At 36.3% G+C, this 20,106-nt stretch overlaps 1 protein-coding gene across 1 annotated transcript in view; it reads left to right on the top strand.

Annotated features, from left to right (window-relative positions):
* The window catches only part of LOC105986065 (FAS-associated factor 1), a 220,438-nt gene that overhangs the window by 74,698 nt on the left and 125,634 nt on the right, over positions 1-20,106 (top strand). Inside the window, exon 4 of the mRNA XM_013016802.1 lies at positions 15,368-15,463. Within this exon, the coding sequence (XP_012872256.1) occupies positions 15,368-15,463 (96 nt within the window). The remainder of the gene's footprint in view (positions 1-15,367; positions 15,464-20,106) is intronic.

Genomic DNA, 20,106 nt, shown 5'->3' with positions numbered 1-20,106 from the left:
TTCAAATCATTCAGTGTTTTCTCAGTGCCTACTGGATAGTATCAGAGCTCCTTAATAGAATGCTGAAGTTCAGAGAGGTAAATCACTGACAGGAACACTGCAAAGTTAGAAAGTTGTATCTACTTTTAACTCCATTTATGAGTTGTCTACTACAATGCCTCCCACAGAACTTCTTGGTCTTGGTGGTTGGCTACACCAACACAATGCCATCAATTTTGTTTTATAAGGAATTTTTTTCATCTTACCCCATATTTCTGATAATTTTCAAACTATACATTGATTCCCAAGTTTCACTTTCAGTGAATAGATAGATATATGCAGTCAAGTTCTCAAGTTTTCTTCACTTGGTATGAGCTTGTTCAAGCTTATTATGCTGTTGAGCTAGTGTTATTGAGGCTTTGAGGAAGTGAGAATCAATATTGGTAATGTTTAGTAAAGGTGGGAGCTGGTGAACTAGGATAATGGTGTAGAGGAAAATAATGTATTCATAGTGTAGAAGAACATTATGAACCCTAAGAAGCAGAGACCATATGAAGGCTTGATAACTCCATAAAGTACAGTATAGGGTTACTAAGTCTAAGATAATGGAGAGATAATGCTAAACATACAGTCTAGAAGGAATTCAGGCTACCTCCCCATTTGTGCCCACTGTGCCCATTACTGCCTCCAGATAAGCAAACTATAGTATCAAAAATTCTCTAGGAAGATCTTTACAGAGAGATCTTCATAGAGTAGATCATTGCCATTTGTTCTTTTAGTTGCTTATATGTGTCTACACTGGTAGTGTCTCTAGAAAGTAATCTTGGTGAATTCCTCCTGACCTGAGAAAGCTAGAGGATGTTTTATCCTCATAACTTAGCAGAGTTCACCTATGGCCATCTGTATGGTTTATTATTCTCATTGCCTACTGGATTGACTATTGTCTCGATCAAAACAATGTATAGTTTTGTTTTTTGTCTTTTCCCCTAGGACATACTGAATTAAGGCTTTAATGTTAAGAAATGGGAGAAGGTCCAGTTTGGGTAATGTTATTTTGGTTTTCTCACACAAGTTTTAACTAAGGAAGAGCTCATATGAGACCATTTAAGAGACTCTTACATCACATAAGGTTGATATGTATGTTCAAGTGTTCTGAACGACGACTGAGTACTGAATAAAAGATCTGGTATAGGAAAGTGTGGAAGCTCAGCTCATAGTCCCCTATACAATTAGTCAGATGCTGATGTTGTAAAAGTTATTAAAGTCTCTGGACTATAGTTTCCTAAGTAGACAAGTGAGTTATATTAGAAAACAGATGTGATCACAAAATAGAATATGTTATGAAGTAGCCATGGATAGATTCACTAATTTTGCTAAATCTGTTTTTTTTTAATCATATGAGCATATTAGCAGCTTTGGGTCTGAATGAAATTGCTGACTGTGTACTGCTTGACTAAATAAGATCTTCTTTCATGTAATAAAAAATAGAGACTCTGGAGTCAGAACAATTTTAATTAAAATTAAATTTTAACTTCACTGTGAGCAAATATTTTGAAGACTTCTGTTTCTTTCTAGTACCTAAAAATATGAGGCTCAGGCTGTGTTGTATTTTTAAAAACCTCATGATACAGTATCTAAACATGAACACATCTATACCTTTTAGGTATTCATTAATTTAGTGATGGCTGTTAAACCACTGATTACTGTTCCACTGTGTTATATCTCAGGTTCCACAACTTGTAAACCAGAAATTCTAGAGATTCACAATGAGGGTTAAGGGGGATTGAACCGAATGAGGAAGGTCAGTTGCCTAGGATAGGGTAGAAAAGGCAAAGGGAAATGACTATTTTTAATTATTTTTAGATATGCTGGTGTGCTTAACTTTTTCTTAGATGGAAAAGCCAAGAAAAGATGCCCAGTAGTACTGTGTCCATATTCCGAGACCAAAGTTGTTAGCATAACTGCCCAAATTTTGCCAAAGAATTAGATGTTGCTGGAAAAAACCCCAGAGATCCTATGTTTGTTATCCAAAGTGTTCCACAGTGTTTGGGGGTAAATGGCATCCCACTATTGACTAGATAGGTGCCAAATGGCTGCTTGGTACCCTTCATGCATATAAAACAGGCTTGAGATGTACCCTTGCATATATGAAGGATTCTGTGATGCGATGAGCTGAAGACACCTCAGATTAACACAGTTGCTCTCTAACATAATGTGGTTATTTCCACTGCAACCTTTGTCAACGTCAAAATGAGGAACCAACTTGAGGTAGAAGCACTTTCATAAGTGTTGATTTGGTTTTTATTCCTGTAAATACATTGTGATTGCAAAATAAGACAATCACAAGGATCTTATTTTCATAAGACCCTGGATTATAGCAATTAATAGTTCTTGCATAGATTTTATAATCTTTTGTTAATAAGCCATTTGAAGTTTAGAAAAATGAAGCATTGTCTTGAAAAAAATCCTGCATTTTCAAAGCAGGATTTGTGAATATAATGGTTTTGAATTTTGTCAAGCTGTTAAGATACTGATACTCTGTTGTCATGTCAAGATTGCTATCAAAACTGATTTTATTCACAACTGGGCATGACTTTTCAGTAAGCAATTTTATCTTTTGGGTTTCTAGTTCATTATTTTTATTTTCTCCTTTGCCTTTCATGCCTGTTTAGTAATTTTAGATTCTGTTACAAATCCAAACTCCATAAACTGTGGCTTGTATCCTCTAGTGTGTGGAATGGGCAAGTGAAAGAGAGGATAAAGAAAAGTGAATTCCTGTTAACTTTAACCTGGTAATGGACCCTGGACATTTGTGAATCAAATCATGTACACTGTGACAAACACAGATCATTTTGCTATTGTTTTGCTAGTACACTAGAGTATTAGTTATGATGGAGACTTTTTTTCTCATATTTTTTGGATCATCATCTAAGTAACAGCAATGAATAATGTACTATCCAGAGCTCAGCCATCAGCATTCTGTTTCCTTGAGTCCATATTGAAGTATAAATGTAGTAAGAGACAATTTTATTTATTTTTTAAATCCCCTATCAGCAGAAAGTAATTAACTGAAGATCTACAATTAGCCTCACAGCAGTCCATATTAACCACCTCCAACCATCCTAGGTCTTAACAGAGGTAGTGTAATTCTGAAATTGTTTTGCAGTTGAAACAGAGAGGCTTACAATATCCAGCTTGAAGCACATTTTTTCCCTTTTCTTTCTTCCTTTCTTTTTTGGAGGGAGGGAATTAATATCTTCTCTCTAGTAATTTCATGGCTTACAAGTGATTTAAAAACAAATATAAGAAGAGTACTTCCTTTCTAGCTAGCATAAAACTATGTCTTCTTTGTTAAGTTCAGAAGTAGCTGCTTTCATTATTGAATTAGTTACACTGGCACAAAAGAATTAACAAAATGAATCAAATATTCAGGCATAAATGAAGAAAACTTAAAAAAGGCCCCCTACTCATCACCATTGCTGACTGGTAAGGTGTAATTCCTGACTCTGCCTTATTTACCTTTTCTGGTTTGGTTTTGTTTCAAAAGAAATGTTCTCAGTGCTTTAGCATTCTTGCATAATTCAGATACTGAACAAAGCTAACCCTGAGAACCTATTCTGTGGCTCCTTGAATGTTTTTAGGGGACCTGCTTTTATAGGTTTAAATTACATTTTGTGACACTATTTTGTGGTTGAATTAGAAACTTTTTTAAAAAGTTAAACCTGTGATAAGTAATTGTCACAGTTAGCGCCCTAGTACAATACTAATTTGAAGTGACATGTCCATACTGGCCCTCAGTAACATGAAGAAGCCTAACAGGTGTGAGGGGTGTGGTTTCCCATGGGCTCTGTTGAACTTCTAACCAGAGAAAAATAGCAGAAAAAGTGAAATGAACCTTGAATAAAGCTGTCAGCAGTAATTATCTCAGCAACACTTTGTGAGGAGATAAAATAAGCATTGCTGCTTTTATAACCTGAACACATTACATCTAAGATAGAGGTTTCACCCATTCATTATAATGTGGTTCATACCTTTTAAGAGATTTTAATGTAACCTAATTAAATAATAATTACTGTGAAATATAAATTACTGGAGACATGCACATGTATTTATTTCTTTTTGGTATTTAAATTTTGTTAAGCTTTTTTTCCATATTTTTTATAAGCTATAGTGTAAAATCTCTAGCAGCATATAGAAAATTACATTCTCATATAGGAAAGGATAGTTTCACAATTTGAAAAATACTTGAAAGCTTGGTTTTCAGGTACTTTCAGAAATGTTCAGTATCTGGGACTGGTCCATATAACACAGGATAATATATATGAAGGAGCTGAATGACCTGCATCATGTGTTCACAAGTGTATTTGAACGGATTAGGAACTAGGGGAAATTTGATAAATCTTCTTCAATTTGTTCTCTAAGCATGATTCATTATCATTTCCATTGACAGCAGTATTTAAAAAGTACAAAAATTCAAATAATTCAAACAATATTTTAAAAGTACAATAATTCAAATAATAATTCAAATATTTTAAAAGTATGATTCAAATAATAATTCAAATAATTCAAGTAGCATAACCATGTGTATCTGATCTGAAGTTAAAGTTTAGATTAATTTATGCATTTTCTGACTACAGAAGCTAACTTTAAAAAAAGAAGACAATATTGGAACATGTTAGTCTCTTTATTTAATTTATTCTCTTTATTTATATGCCTTAAATACAGTCTGTACTTTTGACAATCAAATGATATCTAGAGACTTAACTTTTTACATAGGCAGATTGATTCAAATTTTAAATAAAAATGGTTCAAATTTTAAATGAAAGTGGTATCATTAAAGAAAAGGGAGACATCAACTTAGGTTCTGACTCTATTCTGCTGTTTATTACATAGCTCTGTGGTTGGGATAGTTGGAGCCTCATTTTTCTTATTTGGAATAACTGACTGTGGGCTGTGTTCTTTTTCACTAAAAGGTGATGATAAGGACTAGGTTCAGCAGAATAATATAGAGCTTTCATGGTCTTCACTTTATTCACAAACATAACCTACAAAACTGTCAGCTTTTTTGAAATAGAAACTGTTTGCCATTGGCTAAATACCAAACACTCAGTTGAGTTCCTGGCACAGTGGTTGCTCAATGACTTAAATGACTAAATGATAGTATTTTAAAGTCTACTTTTGTTGTTATTGGTTGTGGGGCCTGAACTCTAGGCCTGGGTGCTGTCCCTCAGCTCTTCAGCTCAAGGCTGAAGTGCTTTACTGTTTGAGTCACAGTGCCACTTCCAGCCTTTTCTGCTTATGTGGTGCTGAGAAATCGAACTCGGCCTCATGTATGCAAGGCGAACACTCTATCACTGAGCCACCTTCCCAGCCCTTGCATTCTACTTAAAATCAGTTTAATACTATTTATTCCCCTATAGTTACATAGTAAAACCTATAGCATAAAGAATAGATGGAGGCAGACAGCTTGAAAATCGAACACAACAATTTCATGACTTAGAAAACCCCACAGGGGCAGGGCTGGGAAGGTGGCTCAGTGGCAGAGTACTTGCCTTGCATGCATGAGGCCCTGGGTTCGATTCCTTAGTATCACATAAACAGAAAAAGCTGGAAGTGGCACTGTGGCTCAAGTAGTAGAATGCTAGCCTTGAGCTGAAGAGCTCAGAGACAGCGCCCAGGCCCAGAGTTCAGGCCCCACGACCGACCAAAAATAAAATAAATCACAGAGGCAGAAATTGAAACTTTGTGAAAATAAAAGAATTGTCCTGGGGCTGGGAAGGTGGCTTAGTGGTAGAGTGCTTGCCTTGCATGCATGAGACCCTAGGTTAGATTCCTCAGCACCACATAAGCAAAAAGAAAAAAGCCGGAAGTGGCGCTGTGGCTCAAGTGGCAGAGCACTAGCCTTGAGCTGAAGAGCTGAGGGACAGCGTCCAGGCCCAAAGTTCAGGCCCCACAACCGGTCCCCAAAAAAAAAAAAATTTTTTTTTTTTAAAGAATTGTCCTATTAGTCAGCAGAGCCAGGATTCTGCACTCTGGCAATGCCAGAGTTCATAAACAATTTGCTTTAACACCTCTCCAAGTAAATGTATGGCATCTGATATACAAAGAAATGGCCTTTTTGTGATATAGGTTTTTCCAGAAGCGTTCTTGTCAGGTAAAAATTATTTGAGACACAAGGGAAAGCATTTTGTGGTGAAACTCTTCCTTATTCAGTAGGACACTAGCGCCTCCTCAAACATGCTCAGTCTGCTGATCCACTACTATCACTGAATTAGTATTGCTGCCAGACTAGGATTATATCTTCCCTAGATATATGGCAAAAAATGTATAGAGAAGTATGACAGGCAGACTTACACAACTATAAGATAACAGAATTTATATCTCTAAAAATTTGACCTTTTTTTTTAGTTGATTCTTGTTTCTTAGTCTAACCTACTTAAAACCTCAGCCTGTAATATTCCCCATGCCTTGTCTACTGAGCTCCTGCCTAGGATTCTGATCCTCCACTTAAGAGCTAATTGAAACGTATTTACTTATGTGAGATCTGCCCAAGTAACATTGGGTATAATTGGCTACCAAAACAACAGTGCTTTAGAGGGTAAACAAAAATAGAGGATGGGGAACATATAGGAGGTTAATTTTATATTTTCCCATATGAGAAATAGAGAAAGGTAATAAAATGAGCAAAATAGGAATAGGCAAATGCAAGGTACACTTTTGGATCCATGAACAAGCAAACCTGAATACAATTTATACAAGTACTGGGAAGTAATGGCTGGAAAAATAGACCCGGTTGGGGTGGGAAGGTGGCTCAGTGGTAGAGTGCTTGCTCGCATGCATGAGGCCCTGGGTTTGATTCCTCAGCACCACAGAAGCAGAAAAAAGCTGGAAGTGGCACTGTGGATCAAGTGGTAGAGTGCGAGCTGAAAGAGCTGAAGAGCTGAGGGACAGCGCCCAGGCCCAGAATTCATCCCCCACAACTGACAAAAACAAAAACAAAACAGGCCAAGTTTTGGCATTGAACATCAATGTGAAAAAACTTGTTCAGAGGAGAAGAGAAAAGAACCTGGGAATTATCCAGTCTGTTTTTTCATTTTTCATTTTCTAAAACTGAAAGGAAAGAATTTATCAAGGCCACACAATAAATAAGAACCATATTTCTATTTTAGTCTAGCTTCTGTGATCTATGTAGAATGTTCTTATATTAATCCACATTAAAATTAATGTTTTACACATGTAGCATCATATTACAGACAACATTAATGGGAGAAAGTCCTAAAGGCCACGATGCAGCCTAAAAACAAAAGAATAATATTTGTATTTGCTTTTTTTGACACAACTTTTTTCCTGATAGCCTGTTTTTTCTCTCATTTTTTTTATTAAGTTCATCTCCTAGGGATTAAATAGGAAGCCATGTAGCACTGTATCACTTTGTAACATATCTCTTAAAATTCTAGAGATGAACAGGCAATGAAAAAGGCCAGGGATACTACCTCTTTGAAATACTTGAGAACTTTAATGTATTTAAACAACAGTTCTCACCACTTGATGCATTTATAAGAATGTTTTGTGGGAGGAAATAAGAAAGCCTTGAATAATTTAAACTTACTTTGTTAACTTAGAAGATATTTTATTAAACATTGATCAATATCATTTGGATATCTTGGGTGTAGAAAAATTAGATAATATGCTTGTGTTTGTTCTGTACATGTTTCAGAACACATGTTAATGAGGCTAAATGTAGTTACATAAGCTTCAGTGATATTAGTACTGACACCAATGTCAGGCTATCAGAGATTTGGAGACATGCAACTTCAGTTGAACCTCCCAACCAAAAACACATATGATAATCTTTCTGTCAGGAGCCAAAGGTGAAGTTTTGTTTGCTTTTTATTTTTTTAAGTTACAAAGTCAATTAAGTCTACTACATTAGGCACTTTTTACTATTTTTTGCTGTCAAATGATTACCATTTCTCATACGATGAGGGTTTAAACTGATGTCTTGGAAAATGACATTTTGAGTATCAAAGCCAAAGCCAGATTACTTCTGTCCAATGAAGTACCTGACATATAATAATCAATAAATATTCCTGGAATAACTATAGACTCTTATTAACTATATGGTTAATACAACTTACCTACTAGCTCTGAATTTATCAAGTAATTTGGAGAAGAGCACAATTAAGAGAGATCTGCTTATTTTTCACATTGCTCTTGTGCTGCACCATTCTATGATTACAAGTAATGTATTTAATACATTATTTTCCTCTTCTGCCCTCCACCAGAGGGTGCTCAGAAGCAATTAAATGGCATAAAGAAGAAGAAACAGTACTGAGAAACAAGGGCCATTTTAATTAACAATATGGATTGTTGGCCTCTCAACAGAACTCTTGATTCTATTGAAATAGCTTTTGTAGTTTAAAGCTGCCTCACAAATAATTAACTCACCTTCCTATAGCTATTTTATTATAGGTAAACCTAAAGTAATCTCTAAGTAGATGTGAAAGAGAATATGCCATTAGGTATTGTTAGGCTAATGTAATAATAGAGCTATATAACTTATATAGGCTATATAACTTCTTGCTATATAACTTAGTGATCTTTTTGGGGCAGGGGAGAGGGACTGGTCCTAGGGCTTGAACTCTGGGCTTGGGCACAGTCCCTGAGCTCCTTTTGCTGGAAGCCACAGTGCCACTCCCAGCTCTTTTTCTGTTATTATTTGGAGATAAAAGTCTCATGGACATTCCTGCCTGAGTTGGCTTCAAAGTGTGATCCTTAGATCTCAGCCTCCTGAGTAGCTAGGATTACAAGCATAAACTAATGTCTGGCACCCAGCTAATGATATTCTCTCTCTCTCTCTCTCTCTTTTAAATTCTAGTCCTGGCTTTGAACTTGCAAGCCTCTTGAATAGCTAGGATTACAGGCATGAGCCAACCAGTATTAAGCTTTAATGCTCCTTTGAGGCAGTCTGGCATTCCATAGTACTTAAGAACTTTTAGTATACTCACTTAGAATCAATGAATAATAATGCCTGAGAATATTGTGGCATCTTGTATATTACTCAATAAAAGTGTTTCATTTAGAAATTTTACTAATTCTGTTACAGTGAGCAATTCTTTATCTCCTTGTGACATAATCCAGATAAGGGAACTGAAGTCCAATAGAAGATTTAAAACTATATAATTTAAAAATCTTTTTTTGTGTTAAGCAACATCTCCCTACCCCCTACCCCCAACCCTCTTCCCCACCCCTAGTCCTGGGGCTTGAACTCAATGCTTGGGCACTGTCCCCACACTTCTTTTTACTCAAGGCTAGCACTCTACCACTTGAGTCACAGCCCAGTTCTGGGTTTTCCTGAGAAGTTTATTAACAATAAGAGTCTTATGGACTTTCCTGCCTGGGCTGGCTTTGACCCATGATCTTCAGATCTCAGCCCCTGAGTAGCTAGGATTATAGGCGTAAGCCAGTGGTGCCCAGCAAGCAACCTCTGTTTTAAAATTTTTAAAATTTTATTTTTTTCTTTTTCTATGCTAGTCCTGGTGCTTGATCTGTACCACTTGAGCCACAGCTCCAAGATTAGGGGTCTCATGGACTTTACTGCCAGCTTGGCTTTGAACAACAATCCTCAGATCAAAGCTTCCTGAGTAGCTAGGATTATAGGCATGAGCCAACAGCAAACAACAGGCAAACAACCTCATTTTGATGGGGGGGTGGTAAGGATCGAGGTAATGTTAGACCACTGTGGAGAAGCATACAATGTGAAAAAGCAATATTATATGATGTTGTTTAATTTTGTGTCCTGTCACACTAAAAGAAACAAATGTCAGAATCATATAAATTATTTTCATAAATATATTTAAGGCTTTGTGTGTGTGTGTGTGCGTGTGTGTGCATTTGTGTGCATTTGTGTGCACATCAGTCCTATGAATTGAACTCAGGGTTTGGATTTCAGGGAATCCCTGAGCTTCTTTTTTGCTTAAGACTAGCACTCTGCCTCTTGAGCAACAATGATACTTCAGGCCTTTCTCAATTGTTTATTGAAGATAAGAGTCTCACAAACTTTTCTGCCCAAGGCTGGCTTCAAACCTGGATTCTCAGTTTCATGAAGAGGTTCATTTGCAGGCATGGGTCACCAATACCTGGCTGAAAGCATTTTTTGCTTAAGATAATTAAAACAAGATATTTATGTGTACTTAGCTATGCTGTCTTTAAAAAATAGAATAGATAATATCATTTAGTAGAAAGATACAGATTTGGAGTCAAGAAAACCTTGGAATATAGTTAGGCAGATATGAGAATTGGGTTAAAGAACTGTATCACTTTACCTCAGTTTCTCCTCCTAGTAGCAGGATGATTTCCCTCTTATTTGGCATCTCTTGGGAATGGTAGAACTACTAATTTTAAGAGTAGGCCTTATTCCATTATCTGGAAAATCTTATTACTAGCTTACAGTGGAATGGAGGCAAAAATGTGTGAACTTCACTTGATTCAGCTAAAGTGTTCAAGAGCTGTAGTCGCCTAGTTGGGACATCAGTAAGTGATGAATTCTAAGGACCTTCCCAACTCTATTATTAATCTTAAGGTCTAAATTCAAACCATATATAGCAGGTATCCTTATTTTTCCAACTCTATTTATTCACATGGTAGTATTTGTGTTTATGTCTTTAGCATAAAGCCTCAGAATTTGTTACTGTTGATGTTTATTTCATTAAACATTACCAACTTGCCAAATCAATTGAAGACTATAACATAGCAAGGCCATATGGTGAACACAGTTTTGTAAGCTATTTACTCAGGAGTTTTGTAGATAATTGATCTTGACCTGCACATCTCGTTTAATATTCCGTTGGTTCCAGATTATTATTAGTCATTTCCTTTTTAACAGTGTGCTTTTTTATGAAGTGACTAAACTGTTGTTTAACCCTGCTACAAGAATGTGGCAGTGGGCTAGTCCAGACAAGTGGATATGCACTTGGTAACTAGCATTGTTAATAAGCTTGCTTCAACCTGCCACAAATTAAAGCTCTGCGACTTTTCTAGCACACAAGTGACTCAAAAGCAAGCAAGGGACGGGGTGGGGTAGAGGGGTTAGATTGTGAATAAAAATAAATACGCTTTTTTGTATTTGTATTCTGGTTTAATAGTAAATGCAGTTTTAGCCCCATGACTCAGTTTGGCTTAAAACTGCCTCAATAAAATCTATCTATCTGAACAGTAATTGAAATTTTCAAATTCAACTGTCTTCTTCAGAGCTGCTTATGAATAAAAGGCTTTGTGTTGGGAAGACGATATAGAAGAAAATTCTATAACCTTTAGAGTTAAATTTGCCATGTAGTAGTAACTGATTTATCTTGTTCTGCCTTTTGTGCTGTTTCTCTCTCTGACGGCTTACCTCACTTAATATAATTTGTTCTAGGTCCATCCATTTCCCTGCAGATGACATAATATTTTTTCTAATGGCTGTGTAAAATTCCATTGTGTCTAGGTACCACATTTTTTGGATCCACTCATCTACTGTAGGCATCTGGGCTGTTTATGCAAGTTGGCTTTTGTGAATAGTGGATCAGTGAACATGGACCTGCAAGTGTCTTTACAGTATTCTGGCTATTGATGTTCTGGGTAGATGTAGAGAATGATTTTTAAATTTGTTTTTAAATATATATGTAAATATTAAAGCTAAAGTGTCAGAACTATCTAGTTAGGAAGATTATTAAAATCAAATCAGTGTACTCTTACTTTTAGCAAGATCCATCAGTCTGCTTTTCATTTTGGCTCAATCCCTAACCTAAGCATAATTTTATAATATTGTGTTTTTATTTTTCCTTGTAAGAATATTAATTCTCAGAGTTATGCATATTTTCTAAATTTTAGGATATTTCATTATATAGTAAAAAATTACATGTTTTTTTACCACCACTGATTTCACCATAAAAGTCTTCAAGCATTGAGAAGTTTTCATGCTCATGATACCTGATAATTTTCCACATTTTTTGTTCTTATTTGAAAACTCCAGTTTTGTCATTAGCCAATTAATACTGTTGGACAAGTTCCTTGAAGTAGTAGACTCACTTCATTCAGTGTGTGTGTGAACCTGTGAAGTGTTCAAATCCATATAACCAGTTTCTGCCAATCATGTTTTTAAGTAGTAATGGTGTTTCATGAAAACAGTACTTTGTTAAACACATAACCAACCTTTTCTCAACACAACTCTTATATGTCAGTACACAGGAGTCCTTTATTCATACTTCCCTTTTATCACATAGAATATTAAAAGATAATAAGACTGAAGATTTAATATGAAATAATAGGTTTTTGCTGATTCACCAGGGCATCCTTAACTGACATTGGCATATTTACAGTGAATAGAGGTGACGAAAATTTTAATACTTTTATGATTTGCCTTCAGGTACCAGCAGGTTTGCTTTCCATCACTTTTTTTTCTATCATTAATGTATTAACAAAAATACCATATGCTACTTAAGTATTATTATAATTTTGACTCCATGAATCCTTTGAAATGATCTCAATAACCTTGTATCTGGAGATCATACTTTGAAAGTAATTGGTATATTTACTATGTTTTTAATACATTACTAAATATTTTTATAGGAATAAAAAATTCAACTTTTAAGAATATATCCTCAGTGATGGAATGTATACTATGAGACAAAGTCTCATTTAAGCTATTCTAACAGAAAGCCTGTTAACAAGTGAATAACAACTTTTTATAGAAGAAACAAAAGATTGAGATGTAAAATATTCAGTGTAGAAGTAAAGTTACATCTTTTACTCTAAAAGTCCATTATAGATTTTATCAACAAATGTTCTTTGTGTGTGATATAGCACACGATACTCTATTAAAAGTTAAAATTAATATATGCTAATGAAAGAAAAAAGTTTGCCCTATGCTCAACTATCTCCTAAATAATGCTTTAAAAAAAGCAATCAACAAATAAATGCTTGCCTTTTCCTTTGATTACTTACCAGGGCAAATTTACTTTGTTGGTCACTTTTCATTATGTCTAAATATAACTTGCCACCCTTAAATTTCTATCATTGATAGTGGATAAGATCAATTAGAAATTATCTTTTTTATTGTAAACATGATGTACAGAGGGGTTACAGTTACATAAGTCAGGTAATGAGCTTATTTCATTTGGAACAATGTCACTCCCTCTCTCATTTTCTCTCAATTTTAAATATAATCTTAAGTACTGCAGTTCTTTGTATTTAAAAAATGGTAACTCACACCTGTAATTCTAGCTACTCAGAAGACTGAGATCTGAGGATCAAGATTTGAAGTCAGCCTGGGCAGACAATCCCAAAAGTTTTGAAGTGTGTATAGCTCAAGTGGTAGACTGTCAGCTGTGTGCAAAAAAGGAAAATAGCATGAAGCCCTGAATTCAAGCCCCAGTTCTCTCTCTTTCTCTTTCTCATTCTCTTGCTTTCTTCCTTTATCTCACACATTCACTCATTTGTGCACATGTGTACACACACACACACACACACACACACACACACACACACACACGGCTTTATTTTGTAAATGCTCTAACAATTCCTTTAGCAGATAGATGGATTGATTGATTGAATCGCTTAGATATAAAATTTCTGTGTTGACATATTACAGTTTACACACATATACGTATGTATGTTCGTGTATATACGTGTATACACATAGTTACAATAATAACTTAGAAATACTACTTTGGTCCACTGTCACATTTCATAAAGTAATTTTATTGAAAATGTGTCCCTCCCTTTTAATTTACACATGATTAGGCCATGTTCAAAAGAAGTTATAACTGTAATCCCTCTGTGCATCACCTTTACAATAAAAAAAAGAAGTTAATCACCATGTCTCTTCTCATGAGATCTAAAAATGGTGATTGTTGAAATAACAGCCTATGTCAGTGTAGTTTCAAACCCAGCTTTCACTTAGCATGCCATGTTTAACCCTTTCAAAAGTCTAGTAAGATAGCCAAGGCAAAGGTAACCCCAATCACCAAGTAAGAAAAGTGTGGCCTCTCAAGGAGAGATGGCTTTCCTAATATCAGGAGACTAGGCAGCTCTCTTGTACCTGGCCCAGGTGTCTGTCCGTTGTACTACTCGGCATTTGGTTGTCAGTGATATTTACCACCATTATGCCACCATTATGGTTTTGTTACCAGAGGATTTCAGAGTTCTGGAGAATATTTTTCCAAATGAAAATTATTGTGAAGATTAGTGTGACTGGAAATTAAGTCTGTACTTCCCTTCCACAGAGGTATAGTCTCATAGGCTTTTCTGCCCAGGTTGACCTGGAACCACAGTCATCCCAGTCTCATCATTTCATGTAGTTTAGGATGACAAGTGCATCCCACTGCTCCCAACTTTTAGTTGAGAAGGAGTTTCACCACTTTGCCGTCCAGGCTTGCTTCAAACCTTAATCCTTCCATTTTCAGCCTTCTAAGTAGCTAAGGTTATAGGAGTAAGCCACCAGTGCCCAGATATAAACTTTAATAATATCTAAAGTTATATGTTAGTACTACTTGAAACATAAATGACATTGTAACTCTGCACTAAAAATAAAAACAAACAGAAAATACTTTCAGCAATCATTGTTCCTGACAACCTTACTGTGCTTAGGAGTAGGAATATAAGGTATTATTCTGCTAATCAGAAAAATAGCAACATGCACTGAAGGGGAAAGTATGTATAGTTTTTGCCTTATTTTCTGTATCACCATCTGTCTTCTCCTGAAATTTAGCCTTTATTACAGTGGAAAAAATATATAAATTTCAAAATCTTCTTGTTGATGCAACTCTTAGGCTCCTAGAGTAAGCTTTCTAGTCAAGTTTTAAAATAATAGAGCACAATATCTAAAAAGTAAATTATGAAGAATGATCACATTTTGTTTAAAATAATGGATTCTAGTGGCGCAGTGGTAGAGTGCTTGCCTCGCATGCACGAGGCCCTGGGTTCGATTCCTCAGCACCACATAAACAGAAAAAGTCGGAAGTGGCACTGTGGCTCAAGTGGTAGAATGCTACCTAGAGCTTAAGAGCTGAGGGATGGTACCCAGGCCCAGAGTTCAAGTCCCACAACTGACATAAATTAATTAATTAATTCTGTGCCAGGGTACTGGTGACTAGCTACTGGCTACTTAGGAAGCAGAGAATTGGAGGGTTGTAGTTTGAAGCCAGCATTAGAGTCCATGAGACTCTCCACAAAAGCTAGACTTGAGATTTTGCTTAAGTAGTAGAGTACCAGCCAAGTACTATAGAATTTTATAGATTTGGCCCTGAGTTCACACCCCAATATGGCTAAATAATATAATGATGATTTGTTTATACCCCAGTACTGCTAAATGATGATGATAATGAAATAATAATTTTGCTTTCTGCAGATGTGTCTTGCTGAATCAGGGTTGTCTTATCCCTGCCATCGACTTACTGTGGGAAGAAGATCTTCACCTTCACAGACCCGGGAGCAATCAGAAGAGGTAAGCTGTTTGCCAGCTTTTCATTGAACAGAAAGTCTGTATTCCTCTATTCATGCGATGCCTCCTCCTCCTCCTCCTCCTCCACCTTTTCTTCCTCTTCCTTCTTTTTGTGCTGATACTGAAGATTGAAGTTAGGGCCTGGCTTTTTTGTTCAAGGCTAGCTCTCTACCATTTGAACTACAGCTCCCTGTCTAGTCTAGTTTACTGATTCACTGGAGATGAGAGTCTCATAAACTTTCTTGCCCAGGTTGGCTTCCTGAGTAGGAATTATAGGCATGAGCCATCAGCAACTGGCTACCCATTCTTCTTTATCTGCTGTAGCAATGAGTTGATAAAGTTAATATAGTATGAGAGCTGGGAAGGTGGCTCAGTGGTAGAGCGCTTGCCTTGCATGCCTGAGGCCCTGGGTTCGATTCCTCAGCACCACATACGCAAAAAGAAAAAAGCCAGGAGTGGCGCTGTGGCTCAAGTGGTAGAGCGCTAGCCTTGAGCTGAAGAGCTGAGGGACAGCGCCCAGGCCCCGAGTTTAGGCCCCACTACTGGACCAAAAAGAAAAAAAGAAAAAAAAAGTTAATATAGTGTGAATAAAATTTTGTTTTGGTTTTTGTAGGTTGTGGGGATTGAAATCTGGGCCTGGGCGCTGTCCCTTTAGCTCAAGACAAGTGCTCTACCACTTGAGCCACAGTGCCACTTCTGGTCTTCAGGTGGTTAATTGGAGACCAGAGTCTCATGGACTTTCCTGCTGGGGCTGTCTTTGAACTGTGATCTTCAGATCTCAGCCTCCTGAGTAGCTGGGATTACAGGTGTGAGCCACTTGGGCCTAGCTAGTCTCTAATTTTTTATTGTTATTGTTGTTGGTCATGGGACTTGAACTCTGGACCTGGACGCTGTCCCTCAGAGTTATTGCTCTACCACTTGAGCCACAGGGTCACTTCTGGTTTTCTGGTGGTTAATTGGAGATAAGAGTGACACAGACTTTCCTGCCTGGGCTGTCTTTGAACCGCAATCCTCAGTTCTCAGCCTCCTGAGTAGTGAGGATTACATTTATGACCACCCGGCTATCTCTGTAAATTTTTGAAGGCAGAAATTATCATGTGTTATTATACCATTTATGTACTTTTTCTTTTAGTTTCTTGTTTAAATGGGTAGAATTCATGTTAGATTGTTTAAAATGTCAAATTAAGAAGATGTTAACATTTTGGGGGGTTGGAGTTTTGAAAGTTTGTTTTGTTTAGTTTTTAGGTTTTGCTATTGACAGTGTAGCTTTGTACACTTATTAAGATTGATCTGTCAGTCCTTTATGTAATTGGGGTTTGGGTACCTTTGATAAGCCAGTCACTGCTTGATACTAGATAACAAAGATAAATAACATGCTACCTATACCAGTGTGCTCAGAGTTCAGGGTGATAGATTAATAAACTAATAATGTCATAATGACAAAAGCACAACACTAGCAATACACACAGTATATTGTAGAAACAAAACAAAGGGCAGATAAGTTGAAGATGTTTGTATTGTTATTCAGTATGTCTATACAAGCCTCCCCTATATTAAAAGGCAATATCTTACTTCCTTCCCATGATGGCATGCCTAGCTCTGATATTGATTAAATGAAAATGGGAAGAAACCCTTGTATGGTCCATGGAAGTATGTTTTCTCACCTCCCAGGCTTGCTTTCTCAGAGGAACCTTCCACTCATCAATACTCCATTGGAGGGATCAGCTAATTAAGTTCTTTGTTTTGTTGTTTAATGTGGGTATAAATTTATTTTTATTATTTCTAAATAATTATAATTACTTAAAGATAAAATTATGTTTGTGGCTCTGTGCTGGAGACACAGGTGGATCAATACTCTCTGTCATACTCCTGACCTATGGATCCTAACTGTGTTTCCACCCCCAAACTGTTTTTATTTTGTTCTCTGATCACCTTCACTGCCCCTGAAATCCTGGGGCAACTTTCCTTACCTGGTGTGCTTTCTCTGCACAGTTTCTAATGTGCTTCATTCTGAGGCAACCAAGAATTGTCCATCTTGTTTTCTTAACCTCTTAAAGCTTTAATTTCCTTATCTGAGGAATGGTGGTGATATTAGTACCCTACTCTGTAGAGTTATCTGATAGTAAACTGAAGTCATCCATATAAGGTATTGAATGTGATGCAAGACAGTTTTGGTTTTTTTTGAAAACTGTTGTTTATTGAGTGGAATATGAACTTTGTTACACTGAGTTAGAAGTTTGCATAGTGGAAAAAAGTATTGTTATTTGTACCCCTACTCTAAAATGACTGTTTCTTTGTTGCCCATGATAATAAAAAAGAATGTTAGTTTGATGATTCAGAACATATAAATTAAAACTTAACCTCAGGCCTACAAGTAAAATATTTGGAAGCTGGATTTGTTAAATATTAAAAGAGGCTAATAAATGTCAGTAAGAGTTTCTTGGCAGCACATATTACAAATAAAACTGTATGTTAAATGGAAAAAAAAAGAAAATGGGAAGAGAGCCTAAACATGACAATTTATTCTTTTTTTTTTTTTGGTATGGTCATGTGGCCTAAACTCTGGGCCTGGGTGCTGCCCCTCAACTCTTCAGTTCAAGACTAGCACTCTACCACTTGATCCACAGCACCACTTCCAGCTTTTTCTGCTTATGTGGTACTGAGGAATCGAAGCCAGAGCCTCATGCATGCAAGGCAAGCACTCTACCACTGAGCCACCTTCCCATCCCCGACAGTTTATTCTTTTTAAAAAAAGCTCTTAGTAGCCAGGCTCCTGTGGCTTACTCCTATAATCCTAGCTACTCAGAAGAGATTCAAGGATCTCAGTTTGAAGCTAGACCAGGCAGGAAATTCCTGGGACTCTTTATTTCCAATGAATCACCAAAAAGCTGAAAATGAGTTAAGTAGTAGGATGCTAGCCTTAAGCAAAGACGGGGGAGAAAGGCTCAGGGACAGCACCCAGGCCCTGAATTAAAGCCCAGTACTGGCACACACATAAAAATACTTAGTGAAATCCTACTATGCACTAGAAAAAGTTATTGCCACACTTTAAAAATAATATAATATTATAAACACGTATACATTCAACCTTGGAACAGCTAAATACTTAAGGCAAATATATCCTAAATATATGAGGCAAAATCTAAATGAAACAAATTGTAACAGACTTTATTTTACACTTAAAAAAGAAAATACACTTTGTTAGGAGACTTTACTCCCCTATGTTAAGCATTGCAAAGATTATCCAGACAGAAAAATCATTGAGACATCCGGGCATCAGTGGCTCACGCCTGTAATCCTAGCTACTCAGGAGGCTGAGGTCTGGGGATCTCGGTTCAAAGCCAGCCCGGGCAGGAAACTCCTTGAGACTCTTATCTGCAATAAGCCACTAGAAAACCGGAAATGGTGCTGTGGCTCAAGTGGTAGAGCACCTGCCTTGAGCTGAAGAACGCAGGGACAGCGCCCAGGCCCAGAGTTCAAGCTCCAAACAGACCCCCTTCCCCCGCAAAAAATCATTGAGACATTGGAATTATATTATACTTAAAGTACTTCCTTTCATGCCAAATCAAAAATTCTCAGGTTATTAGGTAATGAAAGAGAGTTGTATGCTCAGGTTGCTAAGATCTACAGTGAGAATGAATCTTTTTTTCCATAAATCTGTAAAAATATATATATATATATGGTTTGTGGTCACAAATTATATATAATTATATATAAATAAATTTATATATAAATAAATATACATATAAATAAAATTGGAACAGCCCAATAATTAATAAGGTGATTGAATCTGTAATAAAAAGCTTCCCTCCAGCCAGGTGCCAGTGGCTCATGCTGTATTCCTAACTACTTAGGAAGCTAAGATCTGAGGATCATGGTTCAAAGCCAGCCCAAGCAGGAAAGTCCATGAGATGCTTACATCCAATTAACCACCTGAAAACCGGAAGTGGCTCAAGTTTAGAGTGCTGTCTTGAGCCAAAGAGCTCAAAGACAGCCCCCAGGGCCAGAGCTCAAAAGCCCATGGCCACAAAAAAAAAAGTTTCCCACCAAAAAAAATCCAAGTATCAGTGTTTTCATTTTTTTAATTCTACCAAATGTTAAGAGCAAATACCATTCTTAAAATTTTCTAAAACTTTAAAAAGGAGAAAATACAAAGCCATCATAATTCTGATAGTAAAGCTAGACGATGATGCTACAAGAAAAGATAATTAAGGCCAGTATCCCTGATGAACATAGACGCAAAAATATTCAACAAAATACTAGTAAACCAAATTCAACACTTATTCATCATTATTCATTGGAATACACATTATTCAGATGGTTCTACACAAGTCTTACCCAAGTAGATAGGATTATAAGCTTGAGTCTTCAATTCAGCTTTAACTTTCTATGAACCAACATTATACTACCAAAACAGAAATCATGAAACATCCTATTTATAATAGCAAATAACTCTTAGAAATAAATTTAACTAAAGTGTTTTAAAAAATCTGTATACTGAAAACTATAAAATATTGTGAAAAGACATTTAAGAAGACACAGATAAATGAGAAAGTAATCAACATTCTCCCATTAGAAGAATTAATATTGTTAAAATGTCCATACCACAATGCAATCTGTATCCAAAGTTCAATGATGTTTTTCAC

The sequence above is a fragment of the Dipodomys ordii genome, unplaced genomic scaffold (genome assembly GCF_000151885.1).
Source record: "Dipodomys ordii isolate 6190 unplaced genomic scaffold, Dord_2.0 Scaffold33, whole genome shotgun sequence".
In the NCBI taxonomy this organism is placed as follows: Eukaryota; Metazoa; Chordata; class Mammalia; order Rodentia; family Heteromyidae; genus Dipodomys; species Dipodomys ordii.
This window is presented reverse-complemented; position numbering and strand designations above follow the sequence as displayed.